We start from the raw sequence: 24024 nt of genomic DNA on the forward strand, positions 1-24024 counted from the left end.
ATCGGAATTCTCTACACATGATCGGAGTATGTCCTATCGGAGCATTTTGTCGGAAAATATTTCCGGCAAATTGGAAAATTTGGTCCGACGGATATTCCGATGGAAAAGATCCGATGCAGACCACACACAGTCGGAATATCCGACAAAACACTCTGTCGGAATCTCCGATCGTGTGTACAAGGGCTTAGAGAGTAACCTGCTCTTACGACATTGCTCACTTTTTGGTCAAACCAGAAATTGCTGTTCTTTATGCCACATACACACGGTCAGACTTTCCGGCAGAAAAGGTCCGACAGAATCATTCCATCGGATATTCCGATTGTGTGTGGGCTTCAGCGGACATTTTCTTTCGAAAATTCTGACAGACCTAGAAATAGAACATATTTTAAATATTTCTGAAGGAATCAATTCCTATCTGGAAAACCGCTTGTCTGTATGCTATTCCGACGAACCAAAAATGACGCAAGGGCAGCTATTAGCTACTGGCTATTTAACTTCCTTTTTCTAGTCTCTTCCTACATGTTGTACGTCACCGCGTTCTAAACGATTGGACTTTGGTGTGATCGTGTTTACGCAAGTCTGTTTCAGCAGAATTCCCTCAGAAAAACCACCTGAGTTTATACTGACGTAAAAAACGGTCGTGTGTACTCGGCATTAGGGCTGAGCATGATTCCAAAGCAATTTGGTCAGTGGGAGATCAGCCTGAAAAGATCTGGAGAATACTCTCTTTAGCAATCTTGTGGCTGGCAAGTTTAATTTATTTTAAGTTTTGCTCAAAGTTCCACTCTAAGATTGCTAAAAATATAATTGTAACTGTCTACATCTTCAGATAAAGTATGTATGTAGTGTTGCAAATGAAACAAAAAAAATCACTTTTATTTTCAAATCATTTTATTATCTATAAAAATAATAAATAAAACCAAAGTCATAATTGTTCTCAGATTGTCATCACTAACTTCACCTATTAATTGGTGCCTGGACATTGGCAAACAAAACTACATTTGTTCAGGTATAATTTTTTTAACTTGCTACAGTTGTCAGCAGCAATTAACGGGGCTCGCAGATTGAAATTGTAGCTCATTTATGCCTTAAATTAATTAAATTTTTATTTTGAAAATGTATTCTTAAGTTTAATTCCTTTCCAAAATCATTCTGATTAAAGTTTTCCATCTTTTAGATCTTAGTCGTTGTTACTCCCCTTTGTTAAGTGGAAGAGGCGAGTGTCTGTTGGTGCCCACACAGATTACTGCCTGATGATGCTATTGGTTTGTAGTCCATCCATGTTAGGCCAAATAAAAAACACAGTAAAACAGGCCAGGAAAATGTGACCCAAACTAAATTGACAGGTGCCACTCAAGGATCCACAGGGTCCTCTCATGTAGCAACCACTTGGTGAGCAGACAAGGACAGAGCTTGTCCCAGCTGTAGACATCTAATGGAAAAGGGAAATGTCATAGAAGTCACACATCTCTACAAAACCCCATAAGAAGGTGTATGAAAGCTTCAGCCTGGGTTCCAAGCAGTCTACGCCCCCAACGTGTTTCACTCCACCCAGTCAGCTTAGTCATGACTGAGCTTCATGAGTGAAGTGAAATGCGTCCTGGGCAGGGCATGTTTGGAGCCCACACTGAGACTGTCATACACCTTCTTATGGGATTTTGTAGAGATGTGCAACTTCTAGGACTTTTCCCTTTTTCATTACAGACCAGTAAAACGATTACTGATCATTTATTTTTCTATTTTCAGACTAAGCCTGTTTTCTGGAAATGTTGATTACCAGCCTTCCCAATACTTTTCTGTGAACAACAAAATAGCTTCTCCTTTGTTATGGAGACATCTTTGCACTCCAAAGTCACGAGAGCAACCTAGGGTGACAATGTTGCACCTTCACAGACAACAGTACAGTTGAATGAAATGTGTTCCTGGCAGGATCACAAGGTGAAAATGTAGGAAAAAAGCCTTCAAAAAAACTAGCCACTACATCTAAGGACTGACAATATGCTTTAATATATACCATATTTGCTCCTGGGTTTAGATAGTTGTGAGACATGTATTATACATTTTCTTTAAATTCAAGTTCTTTTTAAATTCCAACCCAATGTCAATTAAATGGTACAACAAAGATGAATTATATTTTGCACATCATTGATCTTTTTTTTTATTTATTTTGTTTATTTGTATAATTAAAATGTGATTTAAAAAAGATGAGATTCATATATGGCTGAAAAGAAAATCCCCAAGTGAACATTTAGAATATACAAAAAAAAAAATGAATACAAAAATTCAGTCTGCATGTAGATGTCATTTGCCTAATTTCAACCAAAGCTTTGTTTACTTGGTCTTTTTGGTGTCCAACACATAAGCTCTGAAACGATCTCTTGGGTCTGATCAGATAATGTGCATTTTCAATAGGAGTGGGGATGTAAGGGAAGTTCAGTGGACTCTTTATAAAACAAACAATACACACTGGTGTCACAACTATGCATTAAGAGTACTGTAGGCACCAAGTAATTAACAGCTAGTTAGCTAACCTGCACACAAATATATCACGCCTGCAGAACTTTATTAGGTTTTTTTTATATAAATTATTTCACAATATTTCAAATTATTTTATGTCTTCATAACTGTATGGTTGATGGAACTTTGCTCTCTGAAAACCTTTTTTAGGCCTTTTTTGGAGGCAATTGGTATTATCTGAATATTGATTACCAATAGCCACAGAGGGTAGGGATATTACAAGGCCCGGCACACATCTTGCAGATACAGTTGAAATAGTGAGGTCATTCAACAAAAGTTGGCTGTTAGGCGAGGTTTGAGTTGATGAGAACGGTCCCGTGAGAAGCAGTTGTTTTGTTTTGCTGTTGGTGTCACCTTTATGAGGCAATGCATCAGTCTCTTCCCACTTGCACATCCACAGCAGTATTATGAGTAGTGATGGACGAACTTCCGACGGGACGTTTCGCGAACGCGAAACGCGAACGGACACAAACGTTCGCGAAAACGACCGTTCGCCGCGGGCTCCATTGACTTCAATGGGAGGCGAATTTCGCAAACCTTTAGGTCGAATTTGCGGCCACGGGGTAATTATTAGGGGGTAGCACGTAGTCCCACCACCTGGACAATAGCATAATACATGTATGAGGTGAATTTGGGATCGATAACTACAAGCATTTTTTTTTTATTTGGGAAATTGTTCTGACAATTCAGGACTATGGAGCTAATGAAGGCAATGGAGGAGAGGGAAGGTCAGGGACCAGGGTAGGCAAACAAGAGGGTGCAGGAGATACAGAGCACTGACAGCAGCACCGTAATACAGAGCACTGACATCAGCACCGTGACATACAGCGCTGACAGCAGCTCCGTGACATACAGCGCTGACAGCAGCTCCGTGACATACAGCGCTGACAGCATCTCCGTGACATACAGCGCTGACAGCAGCTCCGTGACATACAGCGCTGACAGCAGCTCCGTGACATACAGCGCTGACAGCAGCACCGTGACATACAGCGCTGACAGCAGCTCCGTGACATACAGCGCTGACAGCAGCTCCGTGACATACAGCGCTGACAGCAGCTCCGTGACATACAGCACTGACAGCAGCTCCGTGACATACAGCGCTGACAGCAGCTCCGTGACATACAGCGCTGACAGCAGCACCGTGACATACAGCGCTGACAGCAGCTCCGTGACATACAGCGCTGACAGCAGCTCCGTGACATACAGCACTGACAGCAGCTCCGTGACATACAGCGCTGACAGCAGCTCCGTGACATACAGCGCTGACAGCAGCACCGTGACATACAGCGCTGACAGCAGCTCCGTGACATACAGCGCTGACAGCAGCTCCGTGACATACAGCGCTGACAGCAGCTCCGTGACATACAGCGCTGACAGCAGCTCCGTGACATACAGCGCTGACAGCAGCTCCGTGACATACAGCGCTGACAGCAGCTCCGTGACATACAGCGCTGACAGCAGCTCCGTGACATACAGCGCTGACAGCAGCACCGTGACATACAGCGCTGACAGCAGCTCCGTGACATACAGCGCTGACAGCAGCTCCGTGACATACAGCGCTGACAGCAGCACCGTGACATACAGCGCTGACAGCAGCTCCGTGACATACAGCGCTGACAGCAGCTCCGTGACATACAGCGCTGACAGCAGCTCCGTGACATACAGCGCTGACAGCAGCTCCGTGACATACAGCGCTGACAGCAGCTCCGTGACATACAGCGCTGACAGCAGCTCCGTGACATACAGCGCTGACAGCAGCTCCGTGACATACAGCGCTGACAGCAGCTCCGTGACATACAGCGCTGACAGCAGCTCCGTGACATACAGCGCTGACAGCAGCTCCGTGACATACAGCGCTGACAGCAGCTCCGTGACATACAGCGCTGACAGCAGCTCCGTGACATACAGCGCTGACAGCAGCTCCGTGACATACAGCGCTGACAGCAGCTCCGTGACATACAGCGCTGACAGCAGCACCGTAAGCAGCCCCAGGAGGAAGTCAGCACAGCACAGGGATGGTGTGATCCCCTCATAATAAGAACCCCCAGGAGGAAGTCAGCACAGCACAGGGATGGTGGGAGCCCCTCATAATAAGAACACCCAGGAGGAAGTCAGCACAGCACAGGGATGGTGGGAACCCCTCATAATAAGCAGCCCCAGTAGAAATATGACACCGCTCAACCTCTTCAAAGAGGAGGGTAGGGGCATATAGTACGGTGTGCTTTTTTGGGTCAGGGAAGTGAGCCAAATGAATTAAGAAGGTCTGTGTGCTTGATTCCAAAAATTGTTTATAGACATATACATGGTCTACTGATCACATGTGTTGAATTCCTCCGAGATCCATGCCTCATTCATTTTTAGAAATGTGAGGTAGTTAACACTGTGGTGAGCTAGGCGAGTACGCTTATCGGTCACAATCCCCCCTGCTGCGCTGAACGTCCTTTCGGACAGGACACTGGATGAGGGGCAAGCCAACAGTTCGATTGCAAATTGGGCAAGCTCTGGCCAGAGGTCAAGCCTGCCCACCCAGTAGTCTAGGGGTTCATCACTCCTCAGAGCGTCCACATCGGCCGTTAACCCAATGTAGTCGGACACCTGACGGTCTAGGCGTTCCCTGATGCTGGATCCGGATGACACCTGTCGATGGGTCGGCTGAAAGAATGACCTCATATCCGAAGTCACCAACACATCTTCAAACCGGCCTCTTCTTGCAGGCGCTGTTGGATTGGTACCCGCAAATCCTTCTCTGGGAGTGGGAATTGCTCCTCTGCCAGCGCACGCAAAAGCAGAATGCAGCATTTCTCGAAGCAAGGCCTGGAAGTGCTGCATTCTGACAGCCCTCTGCGACGGCGGTAACATTTCCGCCATTTTGTGTTTGTACCGGGGGTCTAAGTACGTTGCCACCCAGTACTGGTCCTTGACCCTCATGCTTTTTATACGGGGGTCCCTATTAAAACACTGGAGCATGAAGGCCCCCATTTGCACTAAAGTGGAAGCGGTGTGGTGGCCTGGCTCCTGCTCATCATCCAGGATAATGTCGTCCTCTTCATTCTCCTCTCCCCATCCTCGCACAACAGGGATCCCAGAAAGGTTTAAAGCATGCTCTTCTTGCTCCTGCTCATCCGCCCCGGCACCATCCTCCTCTGACTCCTCATCAGACTCCTGTTGTTGACTTGTCTCAGATAGAGTAGCCCCCCCTGGGAATTCATCCAGCATTGCGACTTCCTCATCTTCCCGCTCCTGCTCCTCCACAGCCTGATCAATGACACGACGCAATGCACGCTCCAGAAAGAAGGCATAAGGTACCATGTCACTGATGGCGCCATGGCTGCGACTGACCAGTTTGGTGATCTCCTCAAATGGCCGCAGAAGTCTGCATGTGTCGCGCATGAGCAGCCACTGGCGCGGTGAAAAAAAACCCAGCTCCCCAGAACCGTTTCTTTCGCAGAGTTCATACAGGTAGACGTTAACTGCACGTTTCTGCTGGAGCAGCCTATCAAGCATATAGAAGGTTGAGTTCCATCGCGTCGGGCAATCGCAAATAAGACGTCTGACCGGCAGATGGTGTCGCCGCTGAATGTCAGCAAGGCGAGCCATGGCCGTGTAAGATCTTCTGAAATGGGCCGAGATTTTCCTTGCCTGCCGCAAGATGTCCTGGACCCCAGGGTATTTGACAAGGAATCGCTGCACGACCAAGTTTAAGACGTGTGCCATGCACGGCACGTGCGTGATTTTGCCCTGTTTCAATGCGCTAAGCAGATTGGCACCGTTGTCACACACCACTTTACCAACTGTCAAATTGAGCGGTGTTAGCCACTCATCTGCCTGTGAACGCAAAGCTGAAAGGAGTGCCGGGCCAGTGTGGCTCTTTGCTTCCAGGCACAACAGACGCAGCACGGCATGGCAACGTCTCACCTGGCATGTGGAATAGGTTCTGGGGAGCTTGGGCGGTGCAGTGGAAGAGACGCTAGCAGCGGAAAAGGAGGAGGCAGCTGAGGAGGAGAGGGAGGAGGATGGAGTAGGAGGAGGAGAAGAAGAGTCAGGCCTGCATGCAATCCGTGGCGGTAAAACCAAATCTACACGGGTGCCACGGGTTACATGCTTGACGGCCGTCAGAAGGTTCACCCAGTGGGCAGTAAAACTGATATACCTTCCCTGCCCGTGTTTGCTAGACCACGTGTCTGTGGTCAGATGTATCTTGGCACCGACACTGTGTGCCAGAGATACATTCACTTGCCGCTGAACATGGCCATATAGCTCTGGGATGCCCTTCTCTGAGAAATACTTCCTTCCTGGGACCTTCCATTGTGGTGTTCCAATGGCCACAAATTTGCGAAAGGCCTCCGAGTCCACCAGTTTATATGGCAGTAGTTGGCGGGCTATGAGTTCTGACAAGCCAGCCGCCAACCGTTGGGCAAGAGGGTTATCCGGCGTCATCATTTTTTTACGCTCAAACATTAGGCCCACGGAAGCCTGCCTTTTTGCAGAAAAATGTGAGCTTGGCGTGATGGAAGGTGGAGTGGAGGACAATTGTGAGGAGAGAGGAGAAGGAGAAGTAGAAGACGAGGCTGGACGGTGAGAGCCTGCAGTGTGGCTTTGTGTGTTCCGTTGCTCCCACTGGGCTCGGTGATGGCTGCTCATGTGCCTTCTTAAGGCGGTCGTCCCTAGGTGAGTATTGGGCTTACCGCGACTAACGCGTTGACTGCAAAGATTGCAGATGGCAACGCTATTGTCAGCAGCGGACACGTTAAAAAAAGCCCACACTGCGGAGCCATGTGCCGGTGTCCTGGGAGCGCCAGATGTGACCGTACATGGTCGATGACTCGCTCCTGATACATTTGCAGTCTGCTTTGTCCCTGCTGTGCAATGTAAGTCATTGCTGCTTCTCCTCCCTATCTGCTGGTCCATATCTCCCTCTGAACTCCCCTCCTCTTCCTCTCTTGTGGGCACCCACGTGACATCACTAGACACGTCATCATCAACGTCACCTTCCCCACCGCTATAAGTAGAGTAGGCAGCAACACCGGGGACCAACCTCCTCCTTGGGCTGATCTGGGTACTGGCGTCAGACTGCTGAGTAGCGCTTGTTGCTACCTCCTCTTCCTGATCCAATACCAAGAGTGGCTGCGCATCAGAAATGTCCTCTTGATATGGATCGGAAAATAATTCCAGTGACTCAAGCGGAAGGTATGTGGTGGTGGTGGTGGTGGTCGTGTTGTTGGTGGTAGTGTCTTTGGGGGTGCACATAGCAGAGAGTGAAGAAGAGGGTGCAGATCGAGAGGATGAGGAGGGTGCAGAAGAGTAAGGCTGAGCGAGCCACTCAACCAAGTCTGGTGCATCCTTTAAAGTAATTGAACGCACCTTCTGCAACTTCCCACTTTGGCTCAAGCCTGTTGCTCCTGCCCTACCCCTACCACCCCTGCGGAAGGGCCTGCCTCTTCCTCTGCATGTCATTTTTTAAATGACCCTGTGACAAAACTCTTAGTCCCTATACCGCTGAAGGACTGCTGCAGTATAGGTGAGCGGTCAGCAGTGGTGCACGTCAACCCTATCTATTGTGGACCTATAGCGGTCCTTACAGAACAGCAGACTGTACCGCACTCAAGCCTATGTACCGTAGCACCCTATACCAAGTTACCAGTCCTTATAAGAACTTTTGTGGACCAAGCAGGTTGTGTATTAGTGTTTAGCAGACTGTACGTCAGTCCCTATACCGCTGAAGGACTGCTGCAGTATAGGGCAGCGGTCAGCAGTGGTGCACGTCAACCCTATCTATTGTGGACCGATAGCGGTCCTTACAGAACAGCAGACTGTACCGCACTCAAGCCTATGTACCGTAGCACCCTATACCAAGTTACCAGTCCTTATAAGAACTTTTGTGGACCAAGCAGGTTGTGTATTAGTGTTTAGCAGACTGTACGTCAGTCCCTATACCGCTGAAGGACTGCTGCAGTATAGGGCAGCGGTCAGCAGTGGTGCACGTCAACCCTATCTATTGTGGACCGATAGCGGTCCTTACAGAACAGCAGACTGTACCGCACTCAAGCCTATGTACCGTAGCACCCTATACCAAGTTACCAGTCCTTATAAGAACTTTTGTGGAACAAGCAGGTTGTGTGTTAGTGATTAGCAGACTGTACGTCAGTCCCTATACCAATGAAGGACTGCTGCAGTATAGGGCAGCGGTCAGCAGTAGTGCACGGCAACCCTATGTATTGTGGACCGATAGCGGTCCTTACAGAACAGCAGACTGTACCGCACTCAAGCCTATGTACCGTAGCACCCTATACCAAGTTACCAGTCCTTATAAGAACTTTTGTGGACCAAGCAGGTTGTGTATTAGTGTTTAGCAGACTGTACGTCAGTCCCTATACCGCTGAAGGACTGCTGCAGTATAGGGCAGCGGTCAGCAGTGGTGCACGTCAACCCTATGTATTGTGGACCGATAGCGGTCCTTACAGAACAGCAGACTGTAACGCACTCAGGCCTATGTACCGTAGCACCCTATACCAAGTTACCAGTCCTTATAAGAACTTTTGTGGACCAAGCAGGTTGTGTGTTAGTGATTAGCAGACTGTACGTCAGTCCCTATACCAATGAAGGACTGCTGCAGTATAGGGCAGCGGTCAGCAGTAGTGCACGGCAACCCTATGTATTGTGGACCGATAGCGGTCCTTACAGAACAGCAGACTGTACCGCACCCAAGCCTATGTACCGTAGCACCCTATACCAAGTTACCAGTCCTTATAAGAACTTTTGTGGACCAAGCAGGTTGTGTATTAGTGTTTAGCAGACTGTACGTCAGTCCCTATACCGCTGAAGGACTGCTGCAGTATAGGGCAGCGGTCAGCAGTGGTGCACGTCAACCCTATCTATTGTGGACCGATAGCGGTCCTTACAGAACAGCAGACTGTAACGCACTCAGGCCTATGTACCGTAGCACCCTATACCAAGTTACCAGTCCTTATAAGAACTTTTGTGGACCAAGCAGGTTGTGTGTTAGTGATTAGCAGACTGTACGTCAGTCCCTATACCAATGAAGGACTGCTGCAGTATAGGGCAGCGGTCAGCAGTGGTGCACGTCAACCCTATCTATTGTGGACCGATAGCGGTCCTTACAGAACAGCAGACTGTACCGCACTCAAGCCTATGTACCGTAGCACCCTATACCAAGTTACCAGTCCTTATAAGAACTTTTGTGGAACAAGCAGGTTGTGTGTTAGTGATTAGCAGACTGTACGTCAGTCCCTATACCAATGAAGGACTGCTGCAGTATAGGGCAGCGGTCAGCAGTAGTGCACGGCAACCCTATGTATTGTGGACCGATAGCGGTCCTTACAGAACAGCAGACTGTACCGCACTCAAGCCTATGTACCGTAGCACCCTATACCAAGTTACCAGTCCTTATAAGAACTTTTGTGGACCAAGCAGGTTGTGTGTTAGTGATTAGCAGACTGTACGTCAGTCCCTATACCAATGAAGGACTGCTGCAGTATAGGGCAGCGGTCAGCAGTAGTGCACGGCAACCCTATGTATTGTGGACCGATAGCGGTCCTTACAGAACAGCAGACTGTACCGCACCCAAGCCTATGTACCGTAGCACCCTAGACAGACCAAGTTACCAGTCCTGATAAAGAGCTTTGTGGAACAAGTGAGTTGTGAATGATTAGCAGACTGCAGCAGAAGGGCAGCAGTCAAGTATAATATTCTTTCTATATTTGGAAGAAAGAATATTATACGTGTACAAGCCTATTACCGTACCACTGATACCAGTCCTGAAAAGAACCTTTGTGGAACTAATAGTAACAGCAAGTCTTTAAAATTATCCTCACTGCCTGACACACTGCTTCCTGCCTGTCCCTATACAAATTGGCAAAAAAGAGTAGGCTGGAACGATTAGCTGGAACAGCTCTTTTGTGGACCTGATAGTAACAGCTAATGATGATGATGATGATGATGATGAAGAAAGACTAATCTGGCTGAGCTGTCCCTAAAATAGCAGCATACAGCGCTCTGTCCCTTTATCTAAACTGACAAAAGAAACTCAGGCTGCTGACCTAACACCTATACCAGTCCTGAAAAGAACTTTTGTGTACCAAATAGCTAGCGTTTTCTCTGTCCCTACTCCACACAGGATCCTTTCCCTACAGTGACAGAAGAAAGAATGTAAAATGGCCACCGGATCGGGTGTATTTATAGGTTAGGGGGAATGTCCAAGTGTCCATGAGCTGTCATGTCTCAATTGGTTGTCCTGTAACACATGATAAACGTGTCACGAAAGGTTAAAGTTCTTGTATACATTAAACACGTAAGTCCGCCGGGGCGAACGACGGAAAAAGGCGTTCGAACCCGCGGACGGCGAAAGTCGGAAATTCGCCGCGAAACGACCGCCGGGCGAACCGTTCGGCCATCACTAATTATGAGGGCACTGGTGTGGGATCAGCTCAGCTTTATTATACAGCTCAAGCTGCTTTATACATTAGTTTCTAGCTCACTGATCTCTATCGTACAGTGATCTTTGTCTGTGCACTGCTCAGGTGACTCAGGAAGTTCTGGCTCGGGGTCCACCTGGACTTGATGGAACTCTGGTGCTGTGTGGGAGAGGTGGGGGGCACTCCGACTCTTAACACAACCATTCCGCTGGTAAGCCATAATCTGGTGGATACTTATTGGCTTTGTTTCACAAATCAGAGGAACCTGAAGAACACATAAAAAAGTTCTAAGAAATGAAGGCATTCATCTGCAACTCTTACATTTCACCTATGCTTATACATACACTAAATAAATGTTTTTTTTTTATAAATCCAAAAAGCCTATGAATTAAAATCTTAGAACCACAGGCAGATATAAAATACATAAATTAATGCATTTCTATATTAATTTATGCACTATTAAAACTATAGTTTAAAATGAAACATACAGGCATATTCCACTTTTAAGTACACAATGGGGTTTATTTACTAAAGCTGGAAAGTGCAAAATCAGGCTCACTTCTGCATAGAAAGCAATCAGCTTCGCGGTTTTATTACCAAAGCTTAATTGAACAAGCTGAGGTTGGAGGCTCATTGGTTTCTATGCAGAAGTGAGCCTGACTTTGCACTTTCCAGCTTTAGTAAATAAACTCCATTGTGTACTTAAAAGTGGGGTAGGCCTGTATTGGCATCTTGCATTCACTGTTCTGCAGAGCTTAGATGGCATAATGAATCAGCAGCACAAGGAGCCAATCAGATGGTCAAGATTCCTGTTGCCAGACAGGGATGTGTTGCATGGCAGAGCTGTGAAAATCTTAGAAATGGAAAGGGAGAAATAGAAATCAAAGGTACAATAGCTCCAATGTATGTATTTTATCAGTGTATTTAGATGCTTGCGTGAAGTTCAGCTTTAAATCACAAGCTACTTTTATGAAAAAAAAAAAATCACAGACATAGAGTGGTGCTAAAAACATTTTTATGGTCATCCATAGTGGCTCATAAACTAGTAGATCAGCCCTCCATATTCTCCTTCTTAGCTGTAGGCAACTCAGTAACTACAGATGTCCCCATCCATATCTTAAGTTCTGAACAGAGATACCTGATTTAAAAAAAAAATTCCCTTCTAACTCACATTGGAAGTTTACCTGGATTGGATTACTTGATGTTTTGAAAAAAGTCTACAAAACACGGTAGGTTGATCCTGCTCTTGAGATCCTGGCTAATGAACAATTATTTTTGGGTGATCGTGTATGATCACGTACATGATGATGTAAGAAGTCTTTCTTGAAGCCACCTCTGGTATCTTTTATGGGAACTGATCACCCTCACATGTCTAGGACCACCCAATAGGCCAGTGCACAGCTTGCCTACATAGTCCTTCAGGAAGACTGATCACCCTTACATGCGTAGGAGCATCCCAGGAAGGACAGGGCACAACCTGCCTTATCTCAGGCATGTTGAGAATTGCCCCATCTGGCTGAAATCAACCCAGGTGTATGAAATAAAAGCCACTCTGACCCTTTTGTTCCTTTCATTCCTATATTGGAAAATAATGATGATAAAATATAGGATTTGGTTTACATTCTTGAGTATTTGCTACATGGTGAAACAAAGAAATAGATGGACCGAGTAGTATTAATGAGCTCTGTAGTGAATGGACACCGACAAGCTTAGTTGTTTCAGATAGTGTAAATTTTTAACTTTTTGTTATAATTTAGTAGGTAATGTTAACTAAATATTTGTATGAAAAAACAAGCTAGCTCAGTAGAACATAGATGGGAGCTCAGTAGTACATAGAAGATTTTGGTTTTTAATATGTCAGAGCTGGTAAACTTGAAACAGCAGTTAAATGTATTACAATTCACTCCATACATTCCACCGAGGGACACAGTAGGTATTTTTTGTCAGGTTTCCTTACATGATGGGTTAACCCAGGAATAATTCTTGAATTCCAAGAGAGAGAATACCCTGCATCAGTGCAGCTGTAAGAGGACTTGTGGCATATCCCTTCCCTAGTTGGCTTTTATGTTCTAGGACAGTTTTGCTGGAAAGAGTACAGAGCATCCTAAAATAACAAGTTCCTACTGAGATACTTTATGCAATTGTAGCATCCTCTAGCTAGGGTTCTAGATATGTATAGTTTAGGTGTAGGAAAATTTACTTGGCTGAGAGCCAGGCCTGAGCTGAATCTGGGTCAGGGTTGAGTGACTTAGGGAGGCTGGACCTTGGAGAAGCTTCCAGCGGGTGGAAGCTAGGAGGGGCTGTCATGCATATTTATGAGGACTTCAGTCAATCCCAAGCAAATGGACTGGCAGGGGGCAGACTACCCTCATAAAGAGACATGAATCATGCCAGCAAGGAGAGTTGGGTGGAAGATGGAGATGGAGTCCTGGAGGCTGTCGGAGGCCCTCTCAGTGCCCCCCCTAGTCAGGGGAGGGTGACCTCGGGTCTGGGGCTCGGGTACTGGAAGGATCCCTCACAACACATGGAGGAATACCTTCCCAGAAGGCACGGAAGCAAAAAGAGAGCAGCGGGAGCAGGTCAGTATGTCTGGGAGATCTCCTGAGAAGGAAGCCAGGAGGGCTGGTGAGTGTTCAGTTTGGGAGGAATGTGGAGCGAGAGACCGTGTCAGTCTAGGAGGATTGTGGAAATGTTAACCAGGGGGGCTAGTGAAAGAGGCAGCTGCAGCAGATGGGATGGCAGTGTCTGAAGCGGTTGTGCTGGGATCAGTAGCCTCATTGATGAATGCTGGAGACTGAACTTTGCTACACAACCAAGGGGCCTCAGGTTCCTGCCTATAAAAGACTCTTACTCTAAATCTGAGTGAGTGCTGTGTCAGGTTAACTATCAGTGTTAATTATTAATGCTATGATAGAATGTTTTAAGTGACAATAATTTTATAATCTGTAATATTTTTTTTTGTGATTGTTATACTAATATTATATGTTTAACCCCCCTAGCGGTAATCCCGAGTCTGGCTCGGGGTAGGAATATACTGACAGGAGCGGTAACCCCGAGCCAGACTCTGGATGGCTTTGCTCGATGCAGGGGAGGACACAGGGAGCGTTACTCACCTTGTCCCCTGGATCCAGCGATGTCCGCCGCGCTGTGCGATCGAGCTGTCCTCCGCTCGATTCACAGTGCCGAATGCCGCCGAGCTCCGTTCGCGTTACGGCGCACGGGAGCGGAGAACGGCGGCAAATTCAAAAAAGTAAAAACACACTAAACACACACAGATTACAGTGCTGTATTAAAAATTACACACCCCCTTAGTCCCTAGTGGTCTGTGCAGTGCCCTGCATGCACTTTTATATTATAAATACTGTTTTTTACTGCCTGGAATTTGGAGATTGTCCATAGCAACCAAAAAGTGTCAATTTTTTAGTGTTTTAGGATTTTATTACATTATTGAATAATTTTTATTATTCTTTATTATATTATAAACTTTATCATATCCAGGATGTCTGCTAGACTCTGGTTTGAACAGATTTAAGAGCGTTATTCCTAAGAATTACAGGACTACAAAATTACAGGACTACAAAATAAAAGCCAGATTTCCGTGCAAAATAATTGTACCGCTTTCAGCACCTAATTCCAGACTGAATCATACCGCCAGGGAGGTTAATGGGCTTATTTTGTATGTGGTGGTCTTGTTGCAATTTTTAGAAAAAAAACTTTCAATGAAAAAGTATTTTATTAAAAGAAAACTTTTATTGTGCCAGCAAGTACTGGAGGAAGCAGAGGAGTGTATATAGACTGTATATTTGAAATGTTGTCCCTAAAGTTGTTCAGAAGTCAAGTGGGCATAGCATAACTTCACATCCCCACCCAACTTCTAATCCTTCAATAAAACAAAAAAAAACAAAGTCATGGACTATTCTCTGACTCTGAGTGCCTGTGAAAATTTGGTGTGCCTGGATGTGTAGGGTGGGGGATCCTAATCTACTTGTGGCTCCATAGGGGGTGTGCTACACTATGCTCACCAAAACTCCTGAATGCATCTTAGAATGTTGCTTATAGGGGTCAAGAAACCCAAAAGTAGCCGGATTGGGTGATCCAAATCCCATTTGGGCTGCTTTGAGTGGGAGCTAGTGAGTCCTGGATCAGCCTTTGAACACTGTACACCTGCCCTGTAGCTAATTATTAGAACAGTTAATGCCCAGCCACCAAGCAATCACTAAAATTAATGATCTTGGCATAAACATATACATTCTCAGTAGGCAAATATATATTCTTGTACCTATGGAAAAGAGAGAGGAAGAATTTAGCAGATATTCCCTGTGCTGGCAACTGTCTGGGGAGATCCATCCCAACCAATGATCTTCTCCTGCTATAAAAGCTTGGGTAGGGACTATCTGCTATGGTTGGAGAGGGCTTGGAGACACAAATGCTCTCTGCCCAGACTGAGGAAAACCTTCTCTTGTGACTTTTCATTGCCTGGAATCCTGTAGCCTTACTATATGTTTTATTTGGAATACTAAAGACAGTCATTCCTAAACACTACTCAGCCAAAAGATATTTGCTGCATAAAGAGGTTAATAGAAATATATCTTGATTTCCTGTCAGAGACGCCCAAAGTCAAAGAATTTCCAGATTTCCGTTCTAACTCACAACAGGTTGAAAGATCAGTAAAAATAGTCCCAGACGTGAGGAAATAAAAGCAAAGCCACAGATGGAGGGGAGACAGTGAAGAATCTAAACACAAAGATAATGATTTACATACAAGGATATAAATAATGTGCAATGGTAATAGGAAGAGACGTACGAAAGAGAAAACAGGAACGCCATAGACAGAAAGGAAAAACTATAAAAATGGGACCCCTTTATTTAATCGCCTATGCTTCAATTTTTCAAAATTTGCAGCAATGTCTACCTGGATTAACCTCAATTCATAAAAGTAGAACATATGTGATCATAAAATAACACTTCTTGAGATAGTGAAGCTTGCAACAGTTAAAATTTCAACGTAGAAAAAAAAATGATTTTACTCCAATGCTATATTTATTTCCATGAGCTGAATGTCTCCTCTGTGAAAATGATCATATGTTAAAATACAGATCAAAAATATATAAATATGGCTTTGTGAATTTAGTCTAGTGAGTGTGTCTGTAAAACACATGTTATGTCTGCAAAAGCACAAGGTGACTACATTTGGACTGAAGCATTTATTGTAAAGTATGGTGTATGATAAAAAATATAAGGAGGCGTGGAACGCAAGGTCTTGGGTTCAGATACACTATCTGCATGTAGTATATGAGTTTTTCCTGTGTCTGTGGGGGTTTCCTCTGGCTGTACCAGTTTCCTTGCGCAAATTAAAAATGATAATGGTTCATTTTAGTTCAGCCAATCCGGTCCAAGTGTGTGAGTATCTCTTTATGACTGTGTACAGATTGTTAACTCATCTCCAATTCCTTTTCACAAATTCACCTGTTTTTTCTTAGGCTTCATGTACACGAGACAATGTTCAACCCCTCCTGAATGATTTAACTTGATAGCTAGAAACTGGCGTCTAAAAACGGCCATTTAGGAGCGTTTACATCTAGAAGCGTTTGAAAAAATATATATATTTTTTCAAAATAGCCAAAAATGAAAAAGGCCTGTAAACAAAACGCGGCTAAACAGGAGTTCCCGCTTTTAGCCGCGTTTGGCGTTTAAAATGCCTCTAAACACAGCTTCTGAATGCATTTTTTGGGGTTCCAAAAAAAGGCTTTAAGCGCAACTGCCTAGAAACGACTATAAACGAACCTGTGTACATGTACTGATAAGATAACATAAAGGAGAGTTCAGGAGCAGTTGAACAGTGTACATGAGGCCTTAGTTGCCCTGTTCAAAAAATGACCATTGTTTTTAGACTTCGAGCTACTACACACACAACTGAATAAGGGCCCTTTCACACGAGTGGACCATTTGGGTCAGCCTGTCAGCTCAGTCCTCTTATGGAGTGGCAGGTGTCAACAAACATGTGTCCATTGACACCCTCCAGCATCAGACCTGATCTACTAAAAACTGACGGATGGGACCCACTCATTCCCCATCCGTCTGGCAGATCAGATGGCAGTTGGGTGTAAACACACAGGTGGTCCGTTAACATCCGTCGGCCCATGGAGGAGAGCTGGCTGTGTCCTTGTCCACCCTGCATAAGCTCGGCGGGGATCAGCGGACAGATTCGCCGCTGAGCAGGCAGACTTCAATAGAGCCAGTGTGTAAGGGGCCTAAGTCAGAAAAGCGACTTATGTCCCTCCATCTGCTTTCTTTACTGTTCAGATTGGGCCTTCTAGAATTTCCCTCAGAGAGATAGTCTGGAAGAAAACCTCTGCTGCTGTACAAAATTCACAATGCTTCATGGCATCAGTTCCAAGGGTGTTCATTGTATGAAATATTTATTTGTGAAATATTTAAATACATAGTAAAATACATAGTAAAAAAGAAAAATGAAGACACATCCAAGATAGTTTCCATGGAGTGAGGTAGCAAGCCAATCCAAAGGATCACTGACAGGGGAAGGTGACAATAATTAAAGCTGAACTCCAGGCAAACAGCTAAATATACCGCTGAAATGCATATATGTGAGCAGTTTTATCTGCCACAGGATTTGGAATTATGTTAAGCCAGTCCTGCAATTGAGACACCAATGCAAGACACTGCAACCAGGTACTGGACCTCTCTGAAGACCACACTGTTTCAGGATAATACAGTCTGCTCCCCCCCCCCCCCCTTCAGCCTGTGATTGGACAATAAAGGTAGACAACAGTACAGCAGCACATGGAGATGTAATTTTTATTTCTTTCCAATAAGCACATTCACAGGCAAAGCCATAGAGCCTGAGTGCTGACCGTTCCTTCCAACCTGATTGCAAGGTGTGCAGGGGATTCTAAAAGGCTAATATCAACAAACATTAGGAAACGTATGCCATTTCTCTGTAGATACAAATGTCATGATTTTCCACTAAATAACTGGATTAAATGGAGTTTTTATCATATTTGCATGGAGTTTATCTTAACATACAGAGGTAACGTAGTTATTTATACTGTACATCAGACAAAGCTAAAAAATGGTTGGTATTAAAATGTAAAGAGATAATGTCACACGGGAACTTGTACCAGTCTACAAAACCTTCCTAGGTCTCCTGCGCCTTATATTTCAACAGTTTACCATGTTTCTCCCAATGACAAGGTCACTTTAAATTGTTACACAACATCTTAGCTATACCTTACCATAGAGAAATTGGTACAATGGTTACTTTTACCTCATCACTCTGCTTTGCAAAATCTTTCCTGCAGATATGCGCCATGATTCCCGCTGCTAATGCATCTCCAAGCACATTAATCATGGTCCGGAATCTGTCTCTAGATAGATAAAAATACAATACTGGTGGTTATTCTCCAAATCCTGTTCTCCCACATTTATCACTAGTCTGATATTTTGGCAGTGCCTCCCTCACTTCATTTTTAAGATCAGTCTCTTCTTTAAAACTATTCTTTTAAATTGGCAAGAATTTATAGATGAAAGCCAAAGCCTGAAAAAGACATGTGTCCTGGTTTGGGAGAAATAAGGGAAAGAATTGTGAAAAGTGACATTGATAATTCTTTCATTTAAATTATGAAATGTAATGCAAGCAATAGACCTAAGCTATATCCTTTTAACATAGGTGATTCATTTGCTAAGATTATATGTAGACCAATAGCCATAGCTCAGGCATGTCCAAAGTCTGGCCCGCGGGCCAATTGTGGCCCACTTTCCGGTTTAATGCGACCCCGCTGGTAATCTGGATATATATATCTTTTGTGGCCCCCAACGAATCCCTGTGTGGGGATTATAGAGATATATACCATATTTATCATTCTCGGGGTTGGGACGAGTACCATCAGACTACATACAGGAGAATCTCCTGTTTACTTGGCGGCCTCCGTATAGGAAGTTCCGTCTCCTGGGCTGGCATTGGACGACTGTTCTGTCTATCATAGGAGGCGGGACTTTGTATTAAAGAGGCCACTGAGTAAACAGGAGATTCTCCTGTATGTAATCTGTTGGCGCTCATCCTGCCCCCCTCCATGTCTCCTCCAAGGCTGCAGATGGGCATCGATCAGCAATGGCGAGGCTGAATTCAGAGGCTGCTGGCATGTCAATGGTGAGGCTGCATTCAGGCAATAGTGAGGCTGCATTCATGGCAATGGGAAGGCTGCAGATGGGCACTGATCGGGCTGCTTTGATAGGCACTGACCCTTATTTCACACAGTTCTTCATTTAAAATTTACGTTTTTTCCTGAAACCTCAATCTTAAAGTGAAGGTGCGTCTTATACGCCTATAAATACGGTATATTCAAATAACACGGTTCCGAAAATGTCAGGCAAAATGGTCGGCCCTTAAGCATGTTCTCTTCATCAAACCTGGCCCTCTTTGAAAAAAGTTTGGACACCCCTGCCATAGCTATAGCCAATTGCTGTAGGCATTTGTTCATTTCAAAACTGCTTTTCTCTCCATACAAGTCAATGTGGATGCCAAAGCATGAAGCATCTGAAACTGTTCTCAAATGCAAGCTAAATGCATGCTGCATTTTTCTGTTTACACAAGAACATATGAAGCTATGCATGACAAAAGCACATGATTGTTGCATAGACTTGTATTAGATAAAGACCTTTTTATACATTTGAGCATGTAATCGGACATAAAAATTGGGCATTAAAAAGACATGTCTGCTCTTGAATGCAGCTTGGAGAATACTTCTTAAAGCGGAGTTCCACCCAGAAATTGAACTTCTGTTGATCCCCCCCCCCCCCCCCCCCCGTGTCACATTTGGCACCTTTCAGCAGATACCTAATACAGGAATTTGCTCCCACTTAGGCCAAAAGTGCACCACAGAATCTGCGGTGAACTACGCCATGACACACAGGTCCCAGTAGACAGCTGCACGACTCGCTCATGCGCAGTAGGGAACCAGGCTGTGAAGCCGCATGGCTTCCTAATTCCTTTACTGAGGGGCCGAGGGACGGGTCGGCTTCGGGTGAGGACATCGTGGGTGCCCTGGACAGGTAAGTGTCCTTATTTTAAGTCAGCAGCTGCAGTATTTGTAGCTGTTGACTTAAAAAAAAAAATCCCCACAGAACTCTGCTTTAAAGCAAATCTCTGTTTCTAGATAGACTAGGTCATAGTGGTCTCCCCATGCTTGTGTGGGTTATCTGCAAGTAGATATTCTGGTAGAATAATTGATTCCTATGTAAACTAGCCCTAGTATGTGTAAGTATGCATGTGAGATTGGGATCTTAGATTGTAAGTGTGACAGAACAAACTGTCACTGTGTGGTTTGGAAGGGGCTGTGGGCTCGCCTCCTACCCACAGACTATGGCCCAGCAGAGAACATGAGATTTGGAGGGCTACTTGCGGTCTCCCACCAGATGCCACCTCCAGACATTTGTGTCCAGATTCGCCAGTTCATCGGAACCGGGTGAATGCGGTATCTGTGGCTGGGCTTGTGGAGTTGTTCCTGGCTATCTAAACCTATTGGCCCGGCTGGGCTAAATATAGACTTTTATTCCACAGACAAAATTTACTTTTAGCTGATAAAGACATATACAAGATGGTGGTATTCCCAAAGCATGGGGCTACAAGACCTGGGGACAAAGTGGCATTGAGATAATGTAATGCAATGCTACATCCCTTCTCCCCCCCCCCCCTCTTGTTGCTGTGTTTAATTGTGTTGGGTAGTTAAAATACTGTTGTCAAGCACACTGACACAAAGTTAAACTGTCAGACTCTAAACTAACAATACCACTATGGCATCGTAAGGATCCATGCACACTGGTTTAAAAAATTGCTGCTTCTACAGGAGTTTTGTGTTTTGCCTGTAGAAGCAGCTCATTGTTATGTTATGTGTCCATGCACATTAGGACAATTAGAGGCATAGTTTAACCACTTTCAGACCGGACCATTTTGCTGGTAAATGACCAGAGGTCTTTTTACACTTTGGCACTGCGCTGCTTTAACTGGTAATTGCGCGGTCATGCAATGTTGTACCCAAACAAAATTTGCGTCCTTTTCTTCCCACAAATAGAGCTTTCTTTTGATGGTATTTGATTGCCTCTGCGATTTTTATTTTTTGCGATATAAACGTAAAAAGACCGCAAATTTTGAAAAAAAATGATATTTTCTACTTTTTGTTATTAGAAAAATCCAATAAACTCAATTTTAGTCATACATTTAGGCCAAAATGTATTCAGCCACATGTCTTTGGTAAAAAAAAAGTCAATAATTGTATATTTATTGGTTTGCGCAAAAGTTGTCACATCTACAAACTAAGGTACGTTTTCTGGAATTTACGCAGCTTTTAGTTTACGACTGCCTATCTCATTTCTTGAGGTGCTAAAATGGCAGGGCAGTACAAAACCCCCCCAAATGACCCCATTTTGGAAAGTAGACCCCCTAAGGAAATTGATAAGAGGCATGTTGAGCCCATTGAATATTTTATTTTTTTGCCTCAAGCGATTGAATAATGACAAAAAAAAAAATTTTTTTTTTTTTTTACACAAAGTTGTCACTAAATGATATATTGCTCACACATGCTATGGGCGTATGTGAAATGACACCCCAAAATAAATTCTGCTGCTTCTCCTGAGTATGGGGATACCACATATGTGGGACTTTTTGGGAGCCTAGCCGCGTACGGGGCCCCGAAAACCAAGCACCGCCTTCAGGCTTTCTAAGGGCGTAAATTTTTGAGTTCACTTCTCACTACCTATTACAGTTTTGAAGGCCATAAAATGCCAAGATGGCACAAAACCCCCACAAATGACCCCATTTTAGAAAGTAGACACCCCAAGCTATTTGCTGAGAGGCATGTTGAGTTCATGGAATATTTTATATTTTGCCACAAGTTGCGGGAAAATTACAAACTTTTTTTTTTTTTTTTTTTTTTTTTAACAAAGTTGTCACTAAATGATATATTGCTCATGCATGCCATGGGCATATGTGAAATGACACCCCAAAATAAATTCTGCTGCTTCTCCTGAGTACGGGGATACCACATATGTGGGACTTTTTGGGAGCCTAGCCGCGTACGGGGCCCCGAAAACCAAGCACCGCCTTCAGGCTTTCTAAGGGCGTAATTTTTTGATTTCACTCCTCACTACCTATTACAGTTTTGAAGGCCATAAAATGCCAAGATGGCACAAAACCCCCACAAATGACCCCATTTTAGAAAGTAGACACCCCAAGCTATTTGCTGAGAGGCATGTTGAGTCCATGGAATATTTTATATTTTGCCACAAGTTGCGGGAAAATTACAAACTTTTTTTTTTTTTTTTTTTTTTTCACAAAGTTGTCACTAAATGATATATTGCTCACGCATGCCATGGGCATATGTGAAATGACACCCCAAAATAAATTCTGCTGCTTCTCCTGAGTATGGGGATACCACATATGTGGGACTTTTTGGGAGCCTAGCCGCGTACGGGGCCCCGAAAACCAAGCACCGCCTTCAGGCTTTCTAAGGGCGTTACAGTTTTGAAGGCCATAAAATGCCAAGATGGCACAAACCCCCCCCAAATGACCCCATTTTGGAAAGTAGACACCCCTAAATTTAGGGGTACACTAGTGAGACTAGGTAATAAATGGCGGGTGCCCTGAAACTATAAAAAAATAACTAACCAACCAGCGTCACCTGTAACAGTTATATGGTGATCACTGGTGAAAGGGTTAACTAGGGGGCAATTAGGGGGCTTTATGCGGTAGTATATGGGGGTCCCTGGCGCTATAAAAAGCTGCAGCGAACCTAAATACCTACCTGCCCAACTAGCGTCACCTGTGACACTAATACAGCGATCAGAAAAACGATCGCTTATTAGGCTGGGTTCACACTGGAGCGATGCGGGAACGCCACGAATGCGCGGCGGGTTCCCGCATCGCATGCCTCCCGGCGGCAGTTCACACTGCCCTATGCGAACTGCTGGGAGTGTCAGTGAAATGTTACTGACACCCCCAGATCAGTTCGCATATCGCAGTGCGATCTGCAAACTCGGATGGCATGGTGTGAACACCCATGCGATCCGATTCTGCTGCGGGCCAAAAAAAGGGTCCCGTGCGAATTTGCGGCGGGTGCGGCGGGTGCGGTGAATGGCTGAACTCGAATCGCACAGAGATCGGATGTGATTTGCACTGCAGTGCGGTGCGAATCACATCCGTTCTCATAAACCGCTGCAATGTGAACCCAGCCTTAGTGACACTGGCGACGGGGGGTGATCACGGGGTTAAACCTTTATTGGGGGGGTTAGGGGGGTACCTTAGAACTAAAGGGGGCTAACCCTAACTGCCCTAACAGTTATTAGTCACAAATGACACCCGCCGGGTGATCAGGGGGTTAAACCTTTATTAGGTAATAAATGGCGGGTGCCCTGAAACTATAAAAAAATAACTAACCAACCAGCGTCACCTGTAACAGTTATATGGTGATCACTGGTGAAAGGGTTAACTAGGGGGCAATCAGGGGGCTTTATGCGGTAGTATATGGGGGTCCCTGGCGCTATAAAAAGCTGCGGCGAACCTAAATACCTACCTGCCTAACTAGCGTCACCTGTGACACTAATACGGCGATCAGAAAAATGATCGCTTATTAGGCTGGGTTCACACTGGAGCGATGCGGAAACGCCGCGAATCCGCGGCGGGTTCCCGCATCGCATGCCTCCCGGCGGCAGTTCACACTGCCCTATGCGAACTGCTGGGAGTGTCAGTGAAATGTTACTGACACCCCCAGATCAGTTCGCATATCGCAGTGCGATCTGCAAACTCGGATCGCATGGTGTGAACACCCATGCGATCCGATTCTGCTGCGGGCCAAAAAAAGGGTCCCGTGCGAATTTGCGGCGGGTGCGGCGGGTATGGCGGGTGCGGCGAATGGCTGAACTCGAATCGCACAGAGATCGGATGTGATTTGCACTGCAGTGCGGTGCGAATCACATTCGTTCTCATAAACCGCTGCAATGTGAACCCAGCCTTAGTGACACTGGCGACGGGGGGTGATCACGGGGTTAAACCTTTATTGGGGGG

At 45.2% G+C, this 24024-nt stretch overlaps 1 protein-coding gene across 1 annotated transcript in view; it reads right to left on the bottom strand.

The window, feature by feature from the left end:
* Window positions 1-10939: 10939 nt before the first annotated feature.
* SLC1A7 (solute carrier family 1 member 7) overlaps window positions 10940-24024 on the bottom strand; it is a 118000-nt gene continuing 104915 nt past the window's right edge. Inside the window, exons 10-11 of the mRNA XM_077453314.1 lie at window positions 18235-18334; window positions 10940-11214 (exon numbers count right to left, since the gene is read on the bottom strand). Coding sequence (XP_077309440.1) covers window positions 10990-11214; window positions 18235-18334 — 325 coding nt within the window. The 3' untranslated portion in view covers window positions 10940-10989. The remainder of the gene's footprint in view (window positions 11215-18234; window positions 18335-24024) is intronic.

This window comes from Lithobates pipiens, unplaced genomic scaffold (assembly GCF_037356315.1).
Source record: "Lithobates pipiens isolate NorthernLeopardFrog02 unplaced genomic scaffold, aLitPip1_a1.2 Scaffold_23, whole genome shotgun sequence".
NCBI classification, from domain to species: Eukaryota; Metazoa; Chordata; class Amphibia; order Anura; family Ranidae; genus Lithobates; species Lithobates pipiens.